At 37.2% G+C, this 25,974-nt stretch overlaps 1 protein-coding gene across 3 annotated transcripts in view; it reads left to right on the forward strand.

Annotated features, from left to right (window-relative positions):
* USP25 (ubiquitin specific peptidase 25) overlaps positions 1-25,974 on the forward strand; it is a 211,135-nt gene that overhangs the window by 118,132 nt on the left and 67,029 nt on the right. For all 3 annotated transcript variants that reach the window (XM_006866444.1, XM_006866445.1, XM_006866446.1), the window contains exons 7-10: positions 4,195-4,332; positions 11,757-11,833; positions 13,912-13,985; positions 17,732-17,880. In XM_006866444.1, coding sequence (XP_006866506.1) covers positions 4,195-4,332; positions 11,757-11,833; positions 13,912-13,985; positions 17,732-17,880 — 438 coding nt within the window. The remainder of the gene's footprint in view (positions 1-4,194; positions 4,333-11,756; positions 11,834-13,911; positions 13,986-17,731; positions 17,881-25,974) is intronic.

Consider the following 25,974-nt stretch of genomic DNA (forward strand, 5'->3'; position numbering starts at 1 on the left):
AAGCTTCGTCTCTCATACTTTGGACATATTGTCTGGAGGGAACAGTCGCTGGAGAAGGATGTCATGCTGGGTAAGGTGGAGGATCAGAGAAAAAGAGGAAGACCCCTAATGAGATGGATTGGCCAGGTGGCATCATTGATGGACTCAAATGTGGCAGCGGTAGTGAGGTTGGCCCAGGATCGGACATTGTTTCGTTCTGCTGTGCATGGGGTTGCTATGAGTCGGTTCCAACTCGATGGCACCTGATGACGACAACAACCAATATTCACAGGTGCTGGAACAGGTTAATAGGTAGATGTTATTGCTGTTGTTCAGCGTAGTTGATTAGGTTCAGATTCATAGCGACTCTGTATAGGGTTCCCATGGAGTGGCTGGTGAGTTTGAACTGCTGATCTTGCAGCATAGACTGACTTTGAGGATGGAGTGCTTATCCTAAGGTGCCACACCAGGATGTTGTTGTTGTTAGGTGCCATTGAGTCAGTACTAACCCATAGCGACATTATGCACAGCAGAACGAAACACTACCTGATCCTGGGCCAACATCACTACTGTTGCCACACTTGAGTCCATTGATGAAATCCTTGATAGCTTCAGTTGTTTTCTCCGATGATAGAATGTTGTTTATTGGTCCAGTGGTAAGGATTTTTGTTTTCTTTAGTTTCCCCAGCTTGAGATATGCTGAGTGTGTTCTTCCTTTTTGGTTTTCTGATTCCAGATCTTTGCACATTTTGTTGTAATATATGGCTTTATCTTCTTGAACTGATCTTTGAAATTTTCTGTTTAGCCCTTGTACTGCCTCATTTCTTCAATTTGCCTTAGTATCTCAACACTGGAGAGCAAGTTTCAGTGTCTCTTCTAACATCCATTTTGACCTTTTCCTTCTCTCTGGTCTTCTTAATGACATTTTGCTTTCTTCATGTTAGATGTTCTTGATGTCATCCCACAACTCTTCTGGTCTTTGGTCTTTAGTGTTTAATGTATCAAACTTGTTATTCAGATTATCTCTAAATTCAGGTGGGATATATTGAAGGTCATATTTTGTCTTTCATGGACTTGTTTTCATTTTCTTTCGCATCAATTTGAATGTGCATATGAATAATTGATGGTCTGTTCCACAGTCTGTCCCTGGCCTTGTTTTGACTGATGATATGGAGCTTTTCCATCGTCTCTTTCTTAAGATGTAGTGAATTTAATTTCTATGTATTCCACCTGGTGAGGTCCATGTGTATAGTCATCTCTTACACTGTTTAAAGGTGGTATTTGAAATGAATAAATCATTGGTTTTGCAGAATTCTATCATGCATTCTCCAGCATCATTTCTATCACCAAGGCCATATTTTCCAACTACTGATTCTTCCTTTGCTCTCAACCTTTGCATTCCAATCACCAGTAATAATTAATACATCTTTATTGCATGTTTGATCGATTTCAGATTGAAGAAGTTGGTAGAATTATTCTGTTTCGTCCTCACTGGCTTTAGTAGTTGGTGCATAGTGATATTAACTGGGCTTTCCTGTAGGTGCATGGATATCATCCTATCACATATAATATTATACCTCATGACTGATGTGGATATATTCTTTTTGACAATAAATGTAACACCATTCCTCTTCAATTTTTCATTTCCGGCATAGTAAACCATGTGGTCATTAGATTCAAAATGGCCAATACCAGTCCATTTCAGCTCACTAATGCCTGATAGCAATGTTTATGCCTTCCATTTCGTTTTTGACAACTTCCAATTTTCCCTAATTCATACTTCGTACTTTCCATGTTCCGATTTTCAATGGATGTTTACAGCTGCTTCTCTTCATTTTGAGTTGTGCACCATCAGCAAATGAAGTTCCCCCGAGCTTGTCTCCCACTGGCGTTATTCCGTTCGCGTCATCACAGTCAACTCTACTTTGAGGAGGCAGCTCTTCCCCAGTCCCATTTTGAGTGCCTTCCAACCTGAGTGACTCATTTTCTGGCACTATATCCGACTGTGTTTCCTGGTATTCATAAAATTTTTGGTGACTAAATATTCAGAAGTAGTTAGTCATTCCTTCTTCCTAGTCTGTCTTCATCTGGAAGCTCATCTGAAACCTGTCCACCATGGGTGATCCTGCTGGCATTTAAAATACCAAGGGCATTAGCTTTCCGAATCACAGCAACTCACAAGCCACCACAGTATGACAAACTGACACACGAGTGGTGGCCACAGCAGGATTAGTTCTAGTATATTTATACAATGGAATATCACTTAGTAAAACAATGGAATGAACTACTAATATACACAGTCATATGTAGGAAGCTCAAAATAATTATGTCAATGGAAAGAAACCAGACTAAAAGTACATAGTGTATTAATTTAATTAATGTAAGTTTCTAGAAAATATAACACGACTGTGGTGTCAGGAAATGGTGAGGAGAGGACTAAGGGATGCGGAAACTTGACAGTGATGGATATATGTGATAGCTTGATTGTTATAATCTTTTTATATATATATTTATATGCATGTGAAGCTCATAAAAAATTAGCTTTATACATGAACAGTGTATTGTGCATCAGTTAGCCTTTGATAAAGCTGTTATACAAAACTAAGGCAAAATATTGTCGGATAATGTGTTGCTTTCACAGTGTAGCCTAATTTTTGTTGTCAAGTCTATTCCAACTCATGATGACCCCATATATGCAGTATACAATCCATATACTTTTCATGACTGAACTTTCAGAAGCTGAGAGCCTGGCCTGTCTTCTAAGTTGCCTCTGGTGGGTACAAAGGGTCAACCTTTAGTCTGGTAATTGAGTGCTGAACCATTTATCACCCAGATACTCCCCAAATGCTTTAACTTCTCTTAACATTACACCTGCACGTACTTAGAGAAGGAGCCCTGGTAGGGTGGTGGATTACTAGCTGGACTACTAACCACACGATCATTAGTTTGAATCTACTAGTCACTGCATGGGAAATAGATGTGGCTATTTGATCCAGTAAGGATTTACAAGCTCAGGCACCCTATACTGGGTCACTATGAGTTGGAACTGACTTGATGACTCTGGTTATTTACAGATAATCTGGTTATTTGGCTTTTTTGCACTTGTGACAATAGTAAGAAATCTGTTTAAGCACCTTAAAATCACATGAGGACCCATGTACTTTAAGTGAGAAAGTGTCTCCCTGTTGACACCTTGAGAAGCTTACAAACTTCCTGAGACATGAATTAAGATTTCACACGATAAGTAAAAGGATGATACATTAGTCTAAGTTCATCGACCAGCTATGACCTTTGGTGATTCATTGCTGAATGAAACGTGTTTGTTTCATTAGGTGTGGAGTTTGAAGGGATCTTTAACTTGGGGGTGTCTGGAAAGGCTACATGGAGGATGAGGAATTCGCTTAAATGGGTTTATTCCAGTAAAGCACTTATAGTAGTGTCTGGTATGTTGTAATCACAGTATTGTAAGCTGTTATTATTGATGTCATCAGTAGCAGCGGAGCCTTGCTATTATATAATTACAATAAACAGATTTCAGTGAATTGCATATTCCTGCTTGGATAATGGCTTGTATAAAATTTTTCATGGTTTGCTGTGAATATGTGGCACTTCTGTGAGTGAGCTAAGTTATCAGTTAGCTTCTCTGCTGTTTTTGTTCTTGACTCCTTTATTGAGTTTCCTGCTGTTAAGTATCATTGAGTCAGTTTCAAACCCTGTGTAGGGCTTTCAAGAAATGGCTAGTTTGAATCTACTAGTCACTGCATGGGAAATAGATGTGACTGTTTGCTCCAGTAGGTTTGAACTGCCAAAATGGTTAGCAGTTGAGTACTTATAGTACAGCACCACACTAGTCTCCTAGATGACACTAAAGCAGATCCTGTTCTTATATGAATTATGGTGCTGTTGTTGTTGTTAAGTACCATGGAGTCGGTTCCAACTCATAGTGACCCTGCACAGGTTTTCTAAGGCTGTAAATCTTTACGGGAACAGAAAGCCACAGCTTTCTCCTGCGGAACAGCTGGTAGTTTCGAACTGACGACCTTGAGGTTAGCAACCTGATTCGTAATCACTATGTTACCAGAGTTCCTTTCAATTCCGATAGATGAGTGCAAAACACAGCAATTTAATCCTTTAATTTAGTTTTTGGCTAATTTAAAATACCTGTTTAACAACAAATTTTATAATGTTAGGTTTTGTTTGTTTATTTTTTAATAGGAGCATCGGAATTTGCCTTTTATGTGTGAGCTTCGGTATCTATTTGCACTTCTTGTTGGTACAAAGAGGAAATATGTTGATCCATCAAGAGCAGTTGAAATTCTTAAGGAGGCTTTCAAGTCAAATGACTCTCAGCAGGTAGCTTTGTTACACATACTTTTATAATAACCATTTTGTATTTTATGAAATTGTTCCTTAAGCAGTATTTTCAACAGTATCTGACAATGTAACATGGTTATTTGGTTATTCATTTTTGTTTTTCTTAAATGAATCCTCTTAAAGCATTGCTTACTTAGATTTACGTTCAGAGTAAAAAAGAGAATAATGTTGAAAGTGCTAAGATAACTGAAATTGTATGTCTTACTATGATTGAAATAATTGAAAGCAATAAAATTTAAAATGTTTACAAATTATAATAACCCAATGTTGATGTAATATACATACTTTTCATATTCCTGTTTTTGCTGATACTCTTAACACATACATGCATATGTATATTTGACCCTTGAACAACTGGGCGCACAGTCAAAATGCACTTGTAACTGTTCATTCCTCAAAAACCTGACTACTAATAATCGCCTACTATTGACTGGAAGCTTAACCAATAACAAACAGTGAACACACATTTTGTATGTAAGTATATTATATACTGCATCCACATAAAAGCTGCATTTTCAATATGAGTTAATGAGGTATTTCACAAAAAGTGCTAGATTTTTGTATGCTGACATAGGTGCAGAGGGGCTTCATGAACTTCCTTTACTTTAACAATCGCCTTTACACTGGCTGCAAAGCAACCTCAATTGTAGACCTCAGTATAGAGTACTTGTAGTGCCACGTTTTTTGTCAGCTGATTGTGAGCACTTGCAGCATCATTAGTGGCACTTTGTATTGCTTCCATGGGATCTGTATGTTTGAGAAGTGGGTATTGTCTCTATAACTAAGGTATGATGTTGCATATAGGGAGCCTTGGTATCATTATAGTATAAGCACCGGACTGCTAACTTCAAAGTTGGCACTTCAGACACACCCAGCCACTCTGCTAAAGAAAGATGAGGTTTTCTATGCCTGCAAAGATGTATAGCCTTGGAAATCCTATGCATTTGAATCAACTCAATGGCAGTGGGTTTGGGGCTTGGAGTGGTGTGGTGGATTAAGCATTATGCTACTAACCAAAAAGTCAGTGGTTCAAACTACCAGCCACTCTGTTAAAGAGATGAGGCAGTCTGCTTCCATAAATACTTACAGTCTCAAAGACCTTATGGAACAGTAATGACTTAGTGGAAAAGAGAATGGTTCCATATAAAACTAAGGGATTTACCTATTATATTGATCAACATGTATGTTATAAATATATAAATATATATATATGTTTATTTTTGCCTACTTCACCTCTTTTATACTGGAGTGACATTTTTATTGATTCTGTATGAGGAGCATTCAAAATGTTCATGGAAAAATCTCATGTTTTCTTATTTCACAAACTTTTTGAAGCCCACTTGCATATTTCCTTTTTGTATCGCTTATATTCTTCTATTTGTAATAGATTGTGCTATGTTATTTGGTTCATACATATTTATAGCTTTTAAATTTTCATTATCATTTATGATTTTTAAGACTGTTTATTTAATAACACAGTTAAATTCTCTGGTGTATTTCCACTCATCCTTTTATACAATTTTTAGTCTTTTTCCATTGCAATATTTTAATTGTTGTTATTACATGTAATATACAAATGAGTTTTCATTTATAAGGCCATTTTAAAATCTTTTTCTTTTGATAAGTGAGTATATTAATTTCCTGAAGGACTGCATAACAAATTACCACTAACTGGTAGACTTAAAACTATAGAAATTGGTTCTGTCACAATTCAGCAGGGCCATGCTTATTCTGAAGGCTTCTAGGGGAAAGTCTGTTCTATACCTTTATCTTAATTTCTGGATTCTAGAAATCCTTGGCATTCCTTGTTTTGGGGATGCATCATCCAATCTGTCTCCATTGTCAGATCGCATTCTTTTTATGTCTATGCATGTGTGTTTCCTCTTCTGTACTTACTAGGCCACTAATCATATTGGAAAAGAATCCACAATATTTAGTAGAAGTAATTTATGTATAAGGAGACGTAGAGCTATTACTCTGTTGTCTGCCCAGGCTGTCATAAATGGGGATGTCTTTGTTTTCTTTCTTTAGAGGTATTTTAGAGCAGAATGTTTCTGTTCTGTTCTGTTGACCACTGGAATATGAAGTATACATTAATGACAAAATAGAGTAAATCTATAAGTGCAATAAGCACTATTATTTTTTAAATATAGATTTATACTTACACGTTTAATATTCCTCCTAAATATTTCAAATACAAAGGGCCTTCATAACATTTGTGGAAAAATTGAATTAAGACATAATGAAATATTTCCACAAATTTTTTTGAAACTCCTTCCTGTATCATTTTTAAATACAGGTCTGATTGGATTGGATACCCTTTGATATGCAGTGTTTATTATTTTAATCTTATCTTTGTTATAGTTTAAAAGTATAGTGCTATAATAAAGACTTCATTTTTTTGTTTGGAATGTATGTGGAATTACTTATTTTATAATTATAAATATTAGGTCGGTTACTCTTGATTTATAACCCCAAAATATTTGATCAAGTCTGTCCCCCAGTACCTGTGAATTTGAGCTTATTTGGAAATAGCATCTTTGCATATATTGGAGTTTGATGGACCCTAATCCAATATGACTGGAGTCCTGGTGTGGCACTGTTGATTAATGCATCAGACTCGCAAAGCCATTTGAACTGCAAGGTTGGTGGTTCAAGCTCACCAGCTGCTCCTTGGAAACCCTATCTAGGGTCACTATGGGTTGGAATTGATTCGTTGGCACTTAACTACAACAACAATCCAGTATGACAACTATTTTTAACAGAAAAGACAAGAGGTAGATCTACAGCGAAGAGTACAATGTGATGACAGAGGTAGAGGTTTGGACAGTGATGCTAGAGTCAGGGAATGCCAATAATTGTTGATCATCAACAGAGGCTAGAAGAGAGGCATGATGTGAAAAATAATACCACCAACCATGACTACCGGAGCACTCTGTATTCAGCTGAATTAGATAATGTGTTGCCATGGCAACACAATACTCAGAAACCATATTCACAGCGAGGGGATTAATTAGGGAAGTTGAGAGGTTACAGTTCAGGGCTGGAAGTGTTCTGGACACAATTCTGTCAGGATGCTCAGACTTTTCTCAGCCTGGGTAGTAAAGCTCTTTTGAGGCTGCTGATCAGTGCTCTATGTACTCTGCTCCTCTCCACTATAAATCTCAGCCCAACAACTCTCAGCTAAGCTCCGTGGGTCAGCAAACCTAACTTCCCCAATTAAGTGCCAGTGGAACCCACTCGCAAGGAAACCTCCTGCCCAGCATCACTCAGCTTCAGCTCTGTCTTGTGCTCTGACTCTTGGTTCTGCTGCTCCTGCGCCTTTGCCCTCCTCCTCAAGTGTCACAGTTTTCTGTCTCTCAATTAAGAATGTTCATTGTGCAGGGATTTTAGGGTCCAAAGGATGCACTCCACTTCTGACTTCTCTATGATAATAGTGAAAATTCTCTCCTGCTATGTGATTGTTCATTTTATACCCTTGCTAGAGTTTCAGGTTTTAACAATTGCAATGAACTCTGCTAATAGCCATAGCTGAATCCTGTCATCCCATCAGTATAATTTCCTACCTATTCTTATCCACACCCAGCAGAGCAGAAATGTTTGGTGGGACTTACAGACTGTGGCTAGAAGAGACATTAGCTCACTCACTGCACCATATATGGAATGCTAATAGATTCTGTTTCAGAGCTCTTATAAAGAAATAATCATTGTTGGTATACTGATTTAAGACTTCTAGCAAAATGGTTACGAGTTGGGCTGCTAACCTCAAGGTCAGCAGTTCGAAACTACTAGCGTTTCATATGAAAAAAAATGAGATTTTTCTGCTCCTGTAAAGATTTACAGCATTGGAAATCCTATACAGGGTGCTATCAGAACTGACTCTACAGCGCAGCACCATCAGCATCCAGAAAACTCTTGAGAATTCATTTCTATTGTCTGTCATTCAAAGTATGATACTGTGTTGTAGCAGCCATAGGAAATTAATATAGTTGCTAAAGAAGACAGAGTATCTGCTTCTGAAAAGAGTAATATGATAGCTAGGAAACCTATTTGTTTCTTACTAGATATTATCTTGTAAGAAAAATAAAGTTATTGTGAAAAGTTTTTTTTAAGCAGGTATATTAATTTCCTATAGAAGCTATAACAAATTCCTGCAAACTGTTCCTTTAAAACAACAGAAACATCCCCAGTTTTGGAGGCCATAGTCTGAAATACATGGCCAATCCTTCAGTGGTCTAGGGAAGAATCTATTCTTCTGCCAATTTCTGGTAACTCCTTGGCTTGTGGTGGCATAACTCCAGTCTCTCTCTGTCATTTTATGGCCTTCTACTCAGAAACCCTACTCAGGGTCGCTATGAGTCAGAACTGACTCGACTACACTTAACTTACACAAGTCTGTGTGGTGGCTCCACACAATAAGCACTGCACTGCTAACCATAGGGTCCCCGGTTTGGGGCTTTCTGCGCCTACAAAGATGTAAAGCCTCGGAAGCCCCTTACAGGGTCGCTCTAAGTCAGAACCAACTCGATGGCACTTAACAACAACAACAAAATCTGTGTGTCTTCTTTGTCTTTTCTTTTTTCTATCTCATAAAGACAGATGTGCTTAAAATGGAGCCCACCATAATCCAGGGTAATCTCATTTTGAGATCCTTACCTAAATTACATCTCTAAAGACCTTTATTTGAAGTAATATCACATTTTCAGCTTCCAGGTGGACATTTATATTGGGGGGGCTGCTATTCAAACCACTAATAGGTGGTATAGATATTTACAACTAGACTTTTGTGCTGAGAATTATTTGTTTTTAAACTATCTGACTTCGGAACAATTTACTTATGCTTCCTAGCCCTCAGTTTCCATTTTTTTAAGATACATAGCTTGACTCAGAATTTATTCAACAAACAGTTGTCTAACTGCGAAAAAATATGTGATAGTAAGTTAATTTAATAACTTGCCCTATTTTTATAAGTAAAGGCATATAGCTTATATTGATTTCATCTTTGATTAAGCAGTCTTATTGTGGTTGATTTACATTTTCCTGTCTTCTACATGAATATATTTTTGATATTCCACTCGCATTATTTGGAAGAATCATGGATGCTCATACATGCAACTGTTACTACCTATTCCTATGAGGAATTAAGTACGGAACAAAGGGAATGTGAATGATTGTGCACGTCTAGGTTCTAAATAAAAGATTGCTTTTAGAGTCAGAGTAGCAGATTGTCAAGTTCACTGAGGACTTGACAATCAAGGAATCTGTGATTGATTAGATTCAACCTTTCCAAGTTAACAACTATATTTGTAAGAGACTGTAACTTTAAAAATTGTGTCTAACTTGAAGTAATAAAATAATAGAGCAAATCAAAAAGAGTTCCTATACAATCATAGATCTTTATTAAACAAAAACATAAAAATTTGATGCTGTTGTTTCATGACACATTCTACAACTAGGTCTATATACCTCTGAGGGTGGTGTTTCCACCTGTCAAACCTATCACTGTAAAATAAGCACTGGACTGAGAAATACAAGGTCAGGAGTTCAAACTCATCAGCTGCTCCTTGGAAGCCCTATACAGGGTCATTGTGGGTCAGAATTGACTCCATGGCACTTAACAACAGTAATCCTTCTCTAAACAATTCTGTGCTCTTGAATTTACATCTCCAAAATGGGAGTTTTGACATCCTCAAGAGACTCAAATCATGTTCCTTTTAAATATTCTTTTAGTTTTGGAAACAAAAGAAATCTGAAAGGATCAGATCAGGACCATAGAGTGGATAGGGTAAAGTTTTCCAATGAAATTCTCTTAAACTGCCATTGCTTCCCTTGAAGAATGAGCCAGGGACATTTTTGTATTGGAAAAACTTCCTCAGTCAATTTTCCTGGCCTTAAGTTTTTAATTTTCTTAAAACATCTTTAGAATAGCTGTTGAGTGCTGTCGAGTCAGCTGTCGAGTTGTGCTTATCCTACAGTGCAACACCAGGAGTATCAGAATGTATCAGAAACCCCATAATTGTCCCGTGTCCTTCAAGAAAATCTGACAAAATAACCCTTTTGTAATCTCCAGAAACAATCACCATAACCTTGTCAGCTGACCTTCTGCCTTGAATTTAGCTGGCCCAGCTGGTTCCCTCAGAAGCCTTTATTTTGATTGGATCTTTGCTTTTGAAGAACCTGCCTGTTGTCATTCACTGATTGTAGAGGCATGTTTAAATACAACTTTTTTGGGATAAACCCATACATATATCAACTAGAACCCTAGTAGCAATACTTTTTGACATTCCTTTCCTAAATTTATCAAAAAGCACTGGTTGTTGTTGTTGTTGTTAGGTGTCACTGAGTTGGTACCAAACTCATAGCAACCCTATGCACAACAGAACGAAACACTGCCTGGTCCTGTGCCAACCTCACAATCGTTGTTACATTTGAGCCCATTGCTGCTGCCGCTATGCCAATCCATCTTATTGGAGGTCTTCCTTTTTTTATCCGACCCTCTCTTTTAACAAACATGATATCCAAGATTGGTTCCTCCTCAAAATACGTTCAAACTATGAGAGACGAAAGTCTGGCCATCATGGCTTCCAAGGAGCAGCCCATGGTGCTTTTAATATTCTCCTTCAACGCTCAAATGCATCAACTCTTCTACTTTCTCTTTATTTACTTGTCCTAGTCTTAAATATCCCAGTAGATTTCCTCCTGTAAGTGACCATTAGTCTTTATCCAGCAAAGATCTCTTTGATTATGTGGGCTATTCAATTTTTATAGATTCCTCACAGAGAGCTCTCTTTTGGGGTATATTGTTGTTGTCCTTAGGTACCATCGAGTCAGTACTGACTCATAGCAACCTGTGCACAACAGAACGAAACACTACCTGGTCCTGCCCACCTCAAAATCATTTCTCCACTTGAGTCCATTGCTGCTGTCATTGTGCTAATCTATCTTGTTGGGGGTTTTCCTCATTTTCATTGACTGTCTGCTTTACCTAGCATGATGTCCTTCTCCAATAACTAGTCCCTCCTGATAATATGTCCGAAGAATGAAAGATGAAGTCTGGCCTTCCTGGCTTCTAAGGACCATAGCTCCTTTGGGGTATAGCTGTTTTGTTTTGTTTTTATTCTAATCCATCTTTTAAGTTTGAATTTTAGTTTCTTTTTCTCCTAAAGTGAAACCTAATAACAGTGATGACCAATATAATACTTGTTTTTTACCTTACATATTGACTTCATGCTGATTTAATCACAAAATTCTTTTCACCTAATATAAAGCATTTGCTATTATAACATCTGTTTGGGAAGCAAACAATTGTACATTTAAATGACTATAAGTTTTATTTTCCTCATTTTACCATTTTTATAAGTAGACATAAATATCAGAAAGTTTTGTTGCTTTTCATTTCACAGCAAGACGTGAGTGAGTTTACGCACAAACTCTTAGATTGGTTAGAAGATGCCTTTCAAATGAAAGCTGAAGAGGAAACGTAAGTTAACACAAGTTTATTAATTCAGTTTTAGGTCATGCTTTTCCTGTTATATATTCAGTGTCGCCTGAGAAATAGAATTGAGACACTATGGAAATCTAAATGTTATCTAAGATATTGACATCTGTTTGTATTTTGTGACCACAAATGCTGGTCATTGGTTTTTACTGTAACTTCAGAATCTAAAAAATATATAACTTATGAACCCCAGATGGGTTAATTCACACATGAACATTTCTGGTCTTTAGGTTCAACAATCACTTTCCATGAGAAGAAATGGGTTAGTTGTAGAGAAAGTTTCAATTGTGATGAAGTTCTTTAACATGGAACTGAAATAATAAGGTTTCTTTTCTGTACTCCCTAGGCTTGTATTTCTTACCATTTGTATCTAATTATTAGGACTGGTTGTTTAAAATGTTTGGCTGTCCTCCATAGATGAGGAAATTAAATTAGCACAGGATGATCTGGCTTCCACCCTCTTTGGATCACTCTCGAAAGAGGAACCTTTTGTTCCATTGTGTGTCTTTTTGAGACCCTTTAGGTTTTGCTACCACAAGGCTCTGACATAAGTTTACAAGGTGCAGTAGTTACATTAATGTCTGGAATACAACTTATCCAATACTGAAATTTCACTCCCTTTTTACAAGTTTTAAATTACATCAGCTTCATTTTCCAATAATTTCAATATTAAATGGTCTGCCATATGATTAAGATTGTTCTAATGTTAACAGGATTGTTCCCAAACTTTAATGTAGAATCCCTTTCATTACTAAATTTCCAAAGAAGAGTAAGCTTCCAAATTATAGTCACTTAATCTTTTAAAGTAAAGTTTAAATAATATCTAAAATAAAATTATCTTGCAATTTAACAAAAAGAAAAAATAATTTCCAAGTGTCTTAGTTCTAGCTCAGCTTCATGCATATCTTTTCTTTGCTTGAACAGGGTAGGGGCTCTTTAACTGCAGCATGCACTTGTTCCATGAATTGGGTGTATTTCTGTAGTACTTCAGAAGGTGAATTTCATATACTTTAAAAGTTCACAGGGTTATTGGGACACACATGTTTAAACACTGATCCCTTATTTTGAACGACAGATACAAAAGTAACACTTCAAGCCCCTTAACTATTTTTGAAATTATAGTACTATTTCCAGAATTTAGTGCAGTCCAAACACAAGTTGCTGTTGCTTAAAGCTATAGCAGAAATGGTGGGAAATATAGTAGAGAAAATTGTCTTGGTTTTAATTCTGCCAAAATGCCAAGTCATTAAGGGCCAGTTGGTTGCAGACAATGAGCTATGAACTATAGAAACAGAGGAAATTAATTATGAGGAGAAAAAAGAAAAGTATTATTATTACTATTTTTGTAATAAGATGCCTTCTGTCATAAGATGTGACATTTGAAAACTACTTCTTTCTTGGCAGCGTGTATGCAAATGCTTCTTATCATGTACCTGAAAGTGGAAGGTTGACCAGAAACACTTGCGTAGCACTAAAAGTCTTTAGTAGTAAATTAAACAGGATTGTTAAGGATTAAATGAAGTGTACTGGCCATCATTTCTTGTAAGTACTAAATGATGGTGCATAGAGCAAACCTCACTGATGATACTTTTATTTTTGGATGGTGTGCCCTCTTCTGTGTAAAAACAGGAAATGAAGTATTAACACATATTCTGATTGATAGTGGGTTTTCGCTCTTCTCAACAAGTTCTTAATAAGTATGTATTATACAAACTCAAAGTGATATGTAAATTTATAATGATCATAAAAAAGCAAATACTTAGTGAGGACATGCTGTCAAGTATTCTTTGAAGTGTGTTCCACATATTAACTAACTCATTGTAACCCTCACAACAGTCATCTGAGTTAAATTAGTATTATTATCTTCAGTTTATAGGAAATGAAATGCAATAATAAATTTATGTAACTTGCCCAAGGTGATTATGTAACTAGTAGAACTTAGTGCATGACTACTACAAAAACATTATTGTTGCAGCTTATAATCCTTTAAATATGTTTTATATTTGTTATTTATAAATTTGAAAATTATAGCCACATTAATGTTTTTTAACTTGCTTTAGGGATGAAGAAAAGCCAAAGAACCCAATGGTTGAGTTGTTCTATGGACGATTCCTAGCTATGGGAGTGCTTGAAGGTATAGTTGCACATGCTTACTTTTTTATTACAAGTGAAACGATGTAGGTATTTTGTCATTGTGACTCATTGTGTACTGAACAATTTTTATTTTAATTAGACTTGGCTCTGTTTAGTGATTCCTGTTGCATTGCGACTATCCATTTGCATTGAGAACACAGAATTCAGTGACGGAAAAGGAAGATACAGAGTGCATTATCTCATGCGGATTGATATTTAGCTATTCTTGTTCATTCCAGTGAGAAAGCATCTGCTATTCTGTGAGTTACTGGACTCTAGGGACTAATAGGACAATTGGTGGATCCTCTGACGAGAATAATGAAGTTGAATACTAGGCTTGATCCGATGGTGACTTTTATGAAGAATTTCAAGCCTCTGCATGCTAACCGCCTGTTGAAAGCTGAACCTAGCAAATTAGACTAGTTAGGGTAGTGCTAGTCCTTATTTTTTGAATGATGACACAATTCTTTAGATACTTGTTTCAGTCCACTGTTTCTTTACCTTTTTGATTTAAAAAAAAAAAAAAAAATCAGGTCATTATCCTATAAGATTGTACCCTTATTTTTGATGAAATAAAATGATTACCCCAACCCTTGTCTTTCCTTTATTGACAGTTAGCTTACAATAATCCTTTTCATTTTAACTTTTGGCATAAACATATCCATTACCCATTAAGATGATCCATTATATATTCCTGCTTTCTATTTCCTTGACTTTTTCTTTCACATTAACTAAATCTTTTATTCTGCCTCAGGCTCCCAATTCCTACTGTGAAATGCTGTCATTGGCATTAACTCTACTACTTATGGTAACTCTTGTTTCCAATTATTCGCTCATGTCCCTAAGTTCTTCAACTTGTACAGAACTTCTAGTTCCTTGAACCCTTTACTTTATACCTATTAGTCCTCTCCTGTACTTCACTTCCTTCCCTGTTCATTATTGCTGTTGTTGTTGTTATGTGCCATGGAGGTGGAGTCGGTTCCGACTCATAGCGACCCTGTACAGGGTTTCCGAAGCTGTAAATCTTTATGGGAGCAGAAAGCCTCATCTTTCTCCTGTGGAACAGCAGGTAGTTTTGAACTGCTGACACTGCGGTTCACAACCCGATTCATAACCACTACGCTCCCAGAGCTCCTTTGTTCATTATTACTTTCTAATAAATATCTAAAACTCCCTTTTCCTCTTGCTCTTACGATACCTGTCCACCATTTGTGACCGTGCTGGTGTTTAAAATACTGCTGACATAGCTTCCACAATCGTGTGCTATGTAAGCCACCATAGTACAACAAACTGACATACGAGTGATGGAGTCATCTGGTATGTATGCCAAAGCTGAACACTGAAAAAAGGAATATCAAAGAAAAATTGATCCATTTGAATTGTGGTGTTCGCAAAGAATATAGTGTGTACCATGGACTTCCAGAACAAACAAATGTGTCTTCAGGAAAATTCAACCAGAATGCTCTTTTGAAATAATGATGACAAAATTTCAGAACTCACTCATTTCACACATGTTATTAGGAGGGACTAGTCCCTGGAGGAAGACAGGATCAGTGAAAGAGATTCCCAGTGAGATGGATTGGTGGCATGTGCTGTAGCATTGGTTCAAACATGTCTTCAGTTGTGAGAATGATAAATAGTGGGCACTATTTTATTATTTTATTCACTTGGTTGCTTGGAGTTGGAACTGATTCTAGGGCACTTAACAACAGCAGTATCAAAAAGCTATTCTTTATATATGTTCAGAATGTTATGCCTTCATACTTTTACTAGGCCTTACTCTGTCCATTATCTTGGTTTTCTTTTGTATCTTAAAATTTCTGCTCTCCATTGTGTCTTCCTCATCATTATTAAGACATGATCTGATTTCTCAAAATTTCTTAAAAAAAAAAATCTAAATATACTCTTTTCTAGTTAATGTTCTTTAGTTGCTATTCATTGTCAAGCTCTTAAAAGAGAGCTTATTTTCACCTGCTTATATTTGCTTTTATTCACCTCTACTTTAGTTTTTGACACCACAACTCTCATCTAAAATGGGTATGTTTAAGGTTACTGATATCCTGCTGTTGTCAAGTGCCGTCTAGTCGGTTCCAACCCATAGCAACCCGTATAGGGTTTCCAAGGAGCGACTGCTGAGCTTGAACCACCGACCTTGTAGTTCAGACAGCTTTGCAATCTGGCGCATTAACGCGCAGCGCCACACCAGGGCTCCTACATATGGTCAAATCCATTGGATCTGTCAGTTTGCTTATTGAACTCTTATCAATGTTTAAAGTTGTTGACATCCTCTTCCTTGGGCCTTCTTTTCTCCATCCTTTCCATGTGAAAATGTATTTCCCTATTTCTGTGCCATTGTATTCTCTTGACTTTTTCCTACTTCTCTTAGTACTACTTAGAAATCATATTTCTTTCTAGTCTCTTCTTGCACCTGATTGTTAAAGATAGAAAATAGTTAGGATTCAGCTTTTTTTCCTTGGGCCCTCTTCCTTTTTCTGTTCACTAATTTCCATTCTCTGACTTGATTCTCTGCTATCAGTGAGTCATTGGCTCTCTAGTTCCTATGCCCAGCCCAGTACACTAATCTTAGTTATAGACTCATATCCAACTCTCTTTTCAATTTTGTCTGTTAACTGCTATCTTAGAAGCAGGAAAACCTGTTCTTGTATATAAAAATCAGTCCCAATGTTCATGGTAGAAATGTGTCACTTGACACTTTCTTTACTCTTCTGCCTTCTTGCCCACCAACAGCCTATTAATCAAGTCCTATTGATGCTTCCACATAAACATATGAATAAATATGTGTGTGGGCAGTTTCATTTTTGTGTGTGTATATTTTTACCACTGACACCATAATCCATAGCTCTGTGAGTTCTAGATTTTGCAATAATCTTATATTGTCTACCATCCACTTCTCATAAAGGTCATAAAGGTATTTCAAAAACATAAATCTCATCCTGTAATGCCTAGGATTTAACTGTTAAAAAGATTTTCCATTGTACGAAGAATGTTGTGAAAAAATTTTTTTTCTATAAAGAAGGACAATAGAAACTTAAGATTTTTAACCCCTGCCTAACTCTGCATTGTTATCCTCCCCATTCTCCACCAGTATAATGCCATATATTGCCATCTCCATATAATGCCACTTTGTCAAGTAAATCTTCCCTGCTCTACCTTCTAGCCCTCAAAAATCAGGTTAAGTACCCTTTTTAAAATCTCTCATTGCACTCTGTCCCCTCACATCTTTCATAGCATTTATAATAATTATTATTTTACATAAATATATGTGGAATTAATGTAGAAAATTATTTCATTTCATATGAGGCTGAGAGTTCCCACTTGTGTACTAAATAGAGAATAAATTCTCTAATTAGCACAGTATCTTGCCCTTTAAAGGTTCACATGAAAGAATGTAGATACATACTAGGTGGCTGTAAAATGTACATGGAAAAGCTCCATTGTCTACCAATTCCATTTTTCATAAACTTTTTGAAGCTTCCTCATATTTATGTGTATAATTATATGCAGAGATTATGTGTGTGCTGTTAATATCTGTTGCTGAGTGTGAATGTATATATATGCTTGTATAAACCAGTAGAAAACTTACACTAATTTACTCCTCTCTGAAATATAAATCAGTGATATTAATTTTAAAATTAAAGGCAGAATATGTAGCAGTATCTGCTTTTAGCAACTTTAAAGGCTATATTGAGAAACACTGATTTAATTAACTTTTCCCTTTTCCTTTAGGTAAAAAATTTGAAAATACTGAAATGTTTGGCCAATACCCACTTCAGGTCAATGGGTTCAAAGACCTACATGAATGCCTAGAAGCTGCTATGATTGAAGGAGAAATTGAATCTTTGCATTCAGAGAATTCTGGAAAATCCGGACAAGAGGTGAGTTTAGCATCTTAATTATTTGTTTTTTTGCCCTTCTGGATCTTTCTTAAAATGCTGTAAAGCACAGTTTACAACTCTACTTATAAAGCAAACTAATAATTGAGAAAATGTTTAGAAAATGTGCTTGGATTATAAAATATTTCTGGAGGAATCCGTGGGTGTTGCAAATTTTTAAGTGTCCTACTATTAGCTATACGGTTGGCATCTGAATTCCTCCAGGGTCACCTTGGGAGACAGACTAGGCAATCTGCTTCCCCAAAGGTCATATCCTTGAAAGCACTATGGAAGCAGTTCTGCTCTGCACGCATGGGGTCACCATAAGTCTGTTTTCACTTGAATGTCAACCAAAATCAAAACCAGACGTATTAAAAAATGTTATTTTGCATAGTAATGGTATTCTGTAATATATGTTTAATTCTCATTTAAGCAATTTACTTCAAAATACTCTAAATTCTTCTACATCTTTCCTTAAGATCTTTTGAATAGGACATAGTTCAGCCTGATTTTTTTGTCTTCTTTAAACTTTTCAATTAAATTGCCATCAGCTATTAACAGCTTTAAAGAAGAAAAATTGATATTTGGATCAACTTTTATCTTACCATATCAAAATTAATGGAATCTGTCTAGGTTTACGTAGACAACACTGCATATCCTTTGATGTGAAAATGCAAGATGGAAAGACTTGCCTTCTTATGAAATAAATAATTTTAAAATAAGCAGTGGGGCTTCAAAAAGTTTATGGAAGAATTCTGTTATCTTTGAATTCCATTTTCCTTGACCTTTTTGAAGCACCCATTATAGTTATCTAGTGCTGCTATAACAGAATGACCACAAGTGGACAACTTTAACAAATAGAAATGTATTCTCTCACAGATTTTGGAGGCTAGAAGTGTGAGTTCTTTGTCTCCTTGTAGAAGCTGTAGGCCCAGCAGTTCCTGGAGCTTTGCATTTAGGGAACCCAAATCCAGAGGAAACATTCCTCTCCTGGGCCTTCTTTTTTTCTTGTAATCAACTATGGATCAGATAAGGATTGTGGTGGAATTAAAGGTGGATTCCTGGTGTGGCACTGTGGGCTAATGCGCTGGACTGCAGTCATTTGAACAGCAAGGTTGGTGGTTCAAGCTCACCAACAACTCCTCAGAAACCCTATACAGGGTCGCTATGGGTCAGAACTGACTTGAGAACCCTTAACAACAACATCCCACCTTTAAGCCTCTTACTGGTTTATCATATTAGATCAAATCATAGGGAATCATCACATAACTACCAAATCACTGACAATCATGGTCCAACCAAGCTGACACATACTGGAGGGGAGAGGGGGCCCACAGTTCAATGCATGGCATTGCAATCCTTGATTTCCCTCAAACTACATGACCTTGTCGCATACAAAACACTTTAACTTCATTATATTATCCCAAAATCTTCCAAGTCCATATTCTAACCTGGCGCAAAATTTTGGTACAGTGACTCTCTGTATTCCTTCCATCTTCTTTTGGTGCTATCTGTGTCATTCAATAATTTACCCAGAGAATCCTTCAATAAGAAAAGTCGAGGCTTGAATTTTTTTCTTCAGTTCCCCCAACTTGAGAAATGCTGAGCATGTTAACACCTTCCATTTTGGTTTTCTGACTACAGATCTGTGCACATTTCTTTGTAATATTTGACGTTGTCTTCTCTAGCTGACCTTTGAAATTTTCTGTTCAGTCCTTGTACCTCCTCATTTCTTCCATTTGCTTTAGCATCTTTATGCTGTAGAGCAAGTTTTGGTGTCTCTTCTGATATCCATTTTGATCTTTTCCTTCTTTCTTGTTTTCTTAATGACTTTTTGCTTTCTTCATGTATGATATTCTTGATTATCATCCCACAACTCTTCTGGTCTTTGGTCTTTAGTGTTTAATGTATTAAGTCTGTTCTTCAGATGATCTCTAAATTCAGGTGGAATATATTCAAGGTCTTATCTTAGCTGTTGTGGACTTGTTTTCAGTTTCTTCAGCTTCTGTCTGAATTTGCATAGGAGCAGTTGTTGGTCTGTTCCACAATCTGCCCCTGGCTTTGTTTTGTCTGAAGATATGTTGCTTTTCTATCGTCTCTTTCCACAGATGTAGTCAATTTGATTTCTATGTATTCCATCTGGTGAGGTCCATGTGTATAGTCTTCTGTCATCCTGTCTAAAGAAGGTATTTGAAATGAACAAATCATTGATTTTGCAGAATTCTATCATGTGATCTGCAGCATCATTTCTATCACCAAGGCCATATTTTCCAACTATATAGAGTCTTCCCCTTTGCTCCCAACCTTTGCATTCCAATCACCAGTAATGATCAATGTATCTTGATTGCATGTTTGATCAATTTCAGATCGAAGAAGTTGGTAGAATTCTTCTATTTCATCCTCTCTGCTTCAGTGTGTGTTGGTGCGCAAATTTGAATAATAGTGGTATTGACTGGTCTTTCCTGTAAGTGCATAGATGTTATCCTATCACAGACAATTTTGTACCTCATGACTGATCTTGGTATGTTATTTTTGACAATGAATACAACACCGTTCCTCTTCAAATTGTTATTCCTGGCATAATAAACCATGTGGTTGTCAGATTCAGAATGGCCAATACCAGTCCATTTCAGCTCACTAATGCCTAAGATAGCGATGTTTATGCATCCCATTTAATTTTTAACAATTTCCAGTTTTCCTAGATTCATACTTCATACATTCCATGTTCCGATTATTAATGGATGTTTACAGCTGTTTCTTTTCATTTTGAGTTGTGCTCCATCAGCAAATGAAGGTCTACCGGGCTTTACTCCCACGGGCTTTGCTCCATTCGCGTCATCATGGTCAACTCTACTTTAAGGAGACAGCTCTTCCCCAGTCTTATTTTGAGTGCCTTCCAACCTGAGGGGTTCATTTTCTGGGATTATTTATATCAGACAGTGTTTCTCTGCTGTTCATAAGGTTTTCAGTGACTGCATATTTGGAAGTAGTTCGTCTTCGTCGTCACTCCTTCTTCCTTGTCTGTCTTCGTCTGGAAGCTCATCTGAAACCTTTCCACCATGGGTAATCCTGCTGGTATTTAAAATACCTGTGGCATAGCCTCCAGAATCACAGCAACTCACAAGCCACCACAGTACAACAAACTGACAGGGAGAGGGAGTTTTACTCTATATAAACCTTATATGCACTCTATATAAGGTTTCAACTGCTGCACTTGAACCCACTGACTTTGCAATTAGCAGACTAGTTCTTATCCTACAGCACCACACCAGGTAAGGGATAAGAAGTGCATTTTGCATATGCTGTCAGAGTAGCTGACAAGTGAAATAATGTATATTTTATTTTATTTGCAAATAATTTTTTAACATATTCCTAACATATATTTTATCTTACCTTGAATCTGAATCTTATTTTTTGTTTTAAAACAAAAATTATGGTTAGTTTTCATTCTTTCAGTGGTTCAAATCTCTGAATTACCTAATCTACAGTATATATTTTCTGTGTATTTTTTTACAGTTAACCTAAAGAATAAAATAGGTTTCATCTTCAGTAAATTCAGAAAGTTCTAAGGAATTTCATTAATAGCATATTTGATTACCTATGATTCTATTACTTACTGACTAGTTTTGTTTTTTTTTTGAGGATACTGTTTTCAGTAATTTCAGTTTTCAGTGATTTCTTGTGTGGCACTGTGAGTTAATGCACCAGAATGCAAAGTTGGTTTGAACTGCAAGGTCATCAGTTCAAGTTCACTAGCACCTACTCGGAAATCCTATTCACTTAACAATACTTTTAGTAATAATTTAACCTGATTAAAGAAACTAACACCTCTTAGAATACCATATCTTGAAAGTTTTTAATCACTGCTTTAAAGGAAAATCGTTATTTCCTTATACCCCTCAGAAAAACTGCTTTCTTCTTCAGTCTCTAATAATAAAATTCAAAAATTGCATTTAAGAGTGTTTCTAAATGGGTATAATATTTCTTACATCATTGTTTCTTTAGAACTCTTGATTTTAGTCTGACACAGAAGACATGTCTCCTGACATAGCTTCTATTAATTCATTTAGGAAGACCCCGTCAGCCCTCAGAATTATTTAAGTTAAAGCATCAGTATCTATGAAAGTTTAAATTTCTGGAATGGCAAACCAAGAGACAACTAAATAAGTGAAAAATAATTTTAAGTAATATAAATACTTAGAAAATGTTTTAAATAATGATACTTAATTTTAAGTAAATGATATACTGTTTACAAATTGGTTAGATTCTCAGAAAACTAGTAAATACTTTCTGGTTGTTAAGTACCCTTGAGTCAGGTCTGAATCATAGCACCCTGTATAGGTTTCCAAAGAGCAGCAGGTAGTTCCTTGTGGTTAGCATTTTACATATATTGAGATGTTATATAGATGTTATTTGTCTTTTAAGTTTTAATGGCATATGAATGAAAACAGTTGTGTAAATGGAATTAACCTTTCAATGTGAATAGAAAGCTTTTGCCTGGAGCTCAATCCAAGTATTTTTCAGACTTTAGTTGTATGTTAAGGCAAAGAAGAACTGGGACTCAAACATATTCCATGATGCTGTTGTTGTTGTTAAGTGCCTTCCTTTCTGACCCATAGCGACCCCGTACAGGGTTTCCGAGGCTGTAAATCTTAATGGGAGCAGAACGCCTCATCTTTCTCCCGCGGAACAGTTGGTAGTTTCGAAATGCTGACCTTACGGTTCGCAGCCCGATTTGTAACCACTATGCTACCAGAGCTCAGTGCTGTCAAGTAGGTTCAGACTCACAGTGAGGTTGAGCCTATTGTTGCTGCAGCTTTGCAAATACATCTCATTGGGGATCTTCTTCTTTTTGCTAACTTAGCTTGATGTCCTTTAGGGATTGTTCCGTCCTGATCTTGGAGGTGTGCTGTGGAGAGGTGTGCTGTGGAGTCCGTTCCAATTCATAGTAAACCTGTACAGTTACTCGGGTTTCCCAGGCTGTAAATCTTTACTGGAGCAGAAAACTTCATCTTTTTATTGTTGTTGCTGTTGAGTCGGTTCCGACCCATAGCGACCCTGTATAGGGTTTCCAAGGAGCTGCTGGTAAGCTTGAACTGCCAACCTTACAGTTCAAATGGTTTTGCAGTCTGGCGCATTAACCCACAGCGCACCATACCAGGACTTTACTGCCGAGCGGCTGGTAAATTCAAACTGCTGACCTTGGTGTTAGCAGTCCAGCTTGTAACCCAGAGTCCCTCCTGTTCCAGAATAGGATAAAGACAAAAGGGATGTTTCCTATATTTGAACTTTCAATAACTTAGTTCATGTGAGCTAATATCCTTAGGTAGATTGACAGAGAACTTCCAGAGGTTCAAGATGGATTCAGAAGAGGCCGTGGAACGAGAGATGTCCGATGGATCTTGGCCGAAAGCAGAGCATATCAGAAAGATGTTTACCTGTGCTTTATTGACTACGCAGAGGCTTTCGATAGTGTGGATCATGACAAGCTATGGACAACATTGAGAAGTATGAGTATTCCAGAACACTTAATTGTACTTTTGAGGATTCTGTACCTGGACCAAGAAGCAGTTGTTCGAACAGAGCATGGGAACACTGAATGTTTTAAAATTGGGAAAGGTGTACAACAAGTTTGTGTTCTTTCACCATACTTACTTAACCTGTATGCTGAGCAATAGTATGAGAAGCTGGGTTCTATGAAGAAAAACGTGACATAAGGATTGGAGGAAGACTCATTAACAACCTGTGATATGCAGATGATACAACCTTGCATGCTGAAAGCGAAGAGGACTTGAAACATTTACTGATGAAGATCAAAGAGCACAGCCTTCAGTATGGATTGCATCTCAATGTCAAGAAAACAAAAATCCTCACCACTGGACCAATAAACAACATTCTTATCAACGGAGAAAAGATTGAAGTTGTCAAGGACTTCATTCTTCTTGGATCAACTATCAAAGTTCGCGGAAGCAGCAGTCAAGAGATCAGATGACGTATTGCATTAGGCAAATCTGATGCACAGGAACTTTTTAAAGTGTTGAAGAGCAAAGATGTCAGCTTGAGCACTAAGGTGTGCCTGACCCAAGCCATGGTATTTTCAATAACCTCATATGGATGCGAAAGCTAGACAGTGAATAAGGAAGATCGTAGAAGAATTGATGCCTTTGAGTTGTGGTGTTGGAGGAGAATACTAAAAGTGCCATGGACTGCCAAAGGAACCAATATATCTGTTTTGGAAGAAGTGCAGCCAGAGTGTTCCTTGGAAGCCAAGATGACCAAACTTCGTCTCTCATACTTTGGACATACTGTCAGGAGGGTACAGTCCTAATTAAAGAAATCTAAGATAGAGAAAGAAATATGTGCCCAGGAATATCCTGCAGCTTGCCCTTCCATATTCAATCCTATGGGCATCTGCAGATGGGTTATTGCCTTGCCTCTTTTCCGGATACCCGTCTACCGAAATGGGTGTCTTGATGGGTATGGTATAGAGAGATCACTTCCAAACTGCTTTCCTCAGTGGCTGAATATGGCTGGGCAGGTTCACTAGGTCAAGTTATAATTTTCTCTAATGGCAGCTGCTGATGTATCAAGAGTTGTAATAAGACAAGGTTACAATCAAAAGCTGTATTTCACAAAAAAGTAACTGTTCATATCTCTTTGTATATTCACAAACAGGCTTGCTTAGAACTGTTTTCACCTAATACTCATCTGTTTTCATTTTTCCTCTCTGTGGCTTTCATATTAATGGTATTAAGTGCATTATAGTACATACACGCAATATAACTTACATATTCTTGGAATACCAGTTTCTTAAACATAAATACAAGACAAAAACATAGTAATTTTCCAAACAGACAATCTCGCACAGTGGTTTAATAATTCAAGCTGTAAGATGGTATAATAATTTAAGGATCTGTTCAAAGGTTATTTTTCCCATCATCTAGATTCTACATTGGCCAAGCTGTATTAATTACAATAAAACCCCATTTCCTTTGATGTCATAGGAGGGTACCCATTTCCTTCGATGTCATAGGAGTGTACCCATATTGTTAGAATTACGCTTTACAGCTCTTCTTTCAGATTGAAGCCTATATTTTATTTTAGGTACAGAGGTTAACCTTAACAGAAACAGAAGGGGCACTTTTAGGAAATTACTTACTGTTTACCATGCCCCTATGGGTGCACCCAGAATAAAGTAAAAGGAGATCTCAAAGTAAAGGTGGAGGTGAGTGCAGGAGACACAGGGCCAAAGACTCCCAATAAAAGATTCTTGGCAGCTGCTAGCTAGAAGTGTTCAGTTACTGTTTTCCTCCTGGGCCCACCTGTCCAAGTGGCCAGCAGGCCACACATGGCGATGCGTTCACAACAGTGTCCAGACTTTGCTGTTTCTCTTGCGAGAATTTTCAAGCATCTCTAGCTCTGGAAGTTTTCAAACCAGAAGTCCACTCCGCGCCTCCTTAAGCTGTATGAGATTCACTACCAGCCCAGTACCAGACATACTTACACACTCCTTCACACAAGACTTCCCTTTTTTGAAAAAAATTCGTTAACATTCTAAGACTGTTGACTCATTATGAGAATTCCTTGTATCACCTAAGTATTCCATAGCTGGGGTCGTGGAACCACGCAGACCGGGCATGACAAACCATACTTCGGCTACTTGCACTCAACCAATCACACAGAGTGTATGGCTGCTCCACCCCCATAGGGAGGGTTCCTGACTGAGGCCTCTGGGTGAGACCTTAGAAAGGGATCAGTCTTCCACTTCTGTCCATAGACACAGGCCTGACTGGATTTAATCTGGGCTCCAGGTACATATAGGTTCCAGAAGTCATTGCTGGTTTCTCTGGTTCAACCTCTCCTATCAAGTTTGATCAGGATTGGTGGGTGCGGCAGCCAGCTGCCCCCAGTCACAGGAGGAGGAACTTTCAAATGTGGCGGTGGCATGCCTTCTCATCTGCCGAGGGGAGCTCATCATCAGTCACTCCCCAACTCCGATATGGTGACTCAAGGGGCCAGTGCCGTCAGTTTCCTGGTCAGGGAACCAAATGTTATAGCAGTTTTAGATTCGAGAGTGCCACTGAAGCTCTAGGCCAG

Source organism: Chrysochloris asiatica, unplaced genomic scaffold (assembly GCF_000296735.1).
Source record: "Chrysochloris asiatica unplaced genomic scaffold, ChrAsi1.0 scaffold00091, whole genome shotgun sequence".
Lineage (NCBI taxonomy): Eukaryota > Metazoa > Chordata > Mammalia > Afrosoricida > Chrysochloridae > Chrysochloris > Chrysochloris asiatica.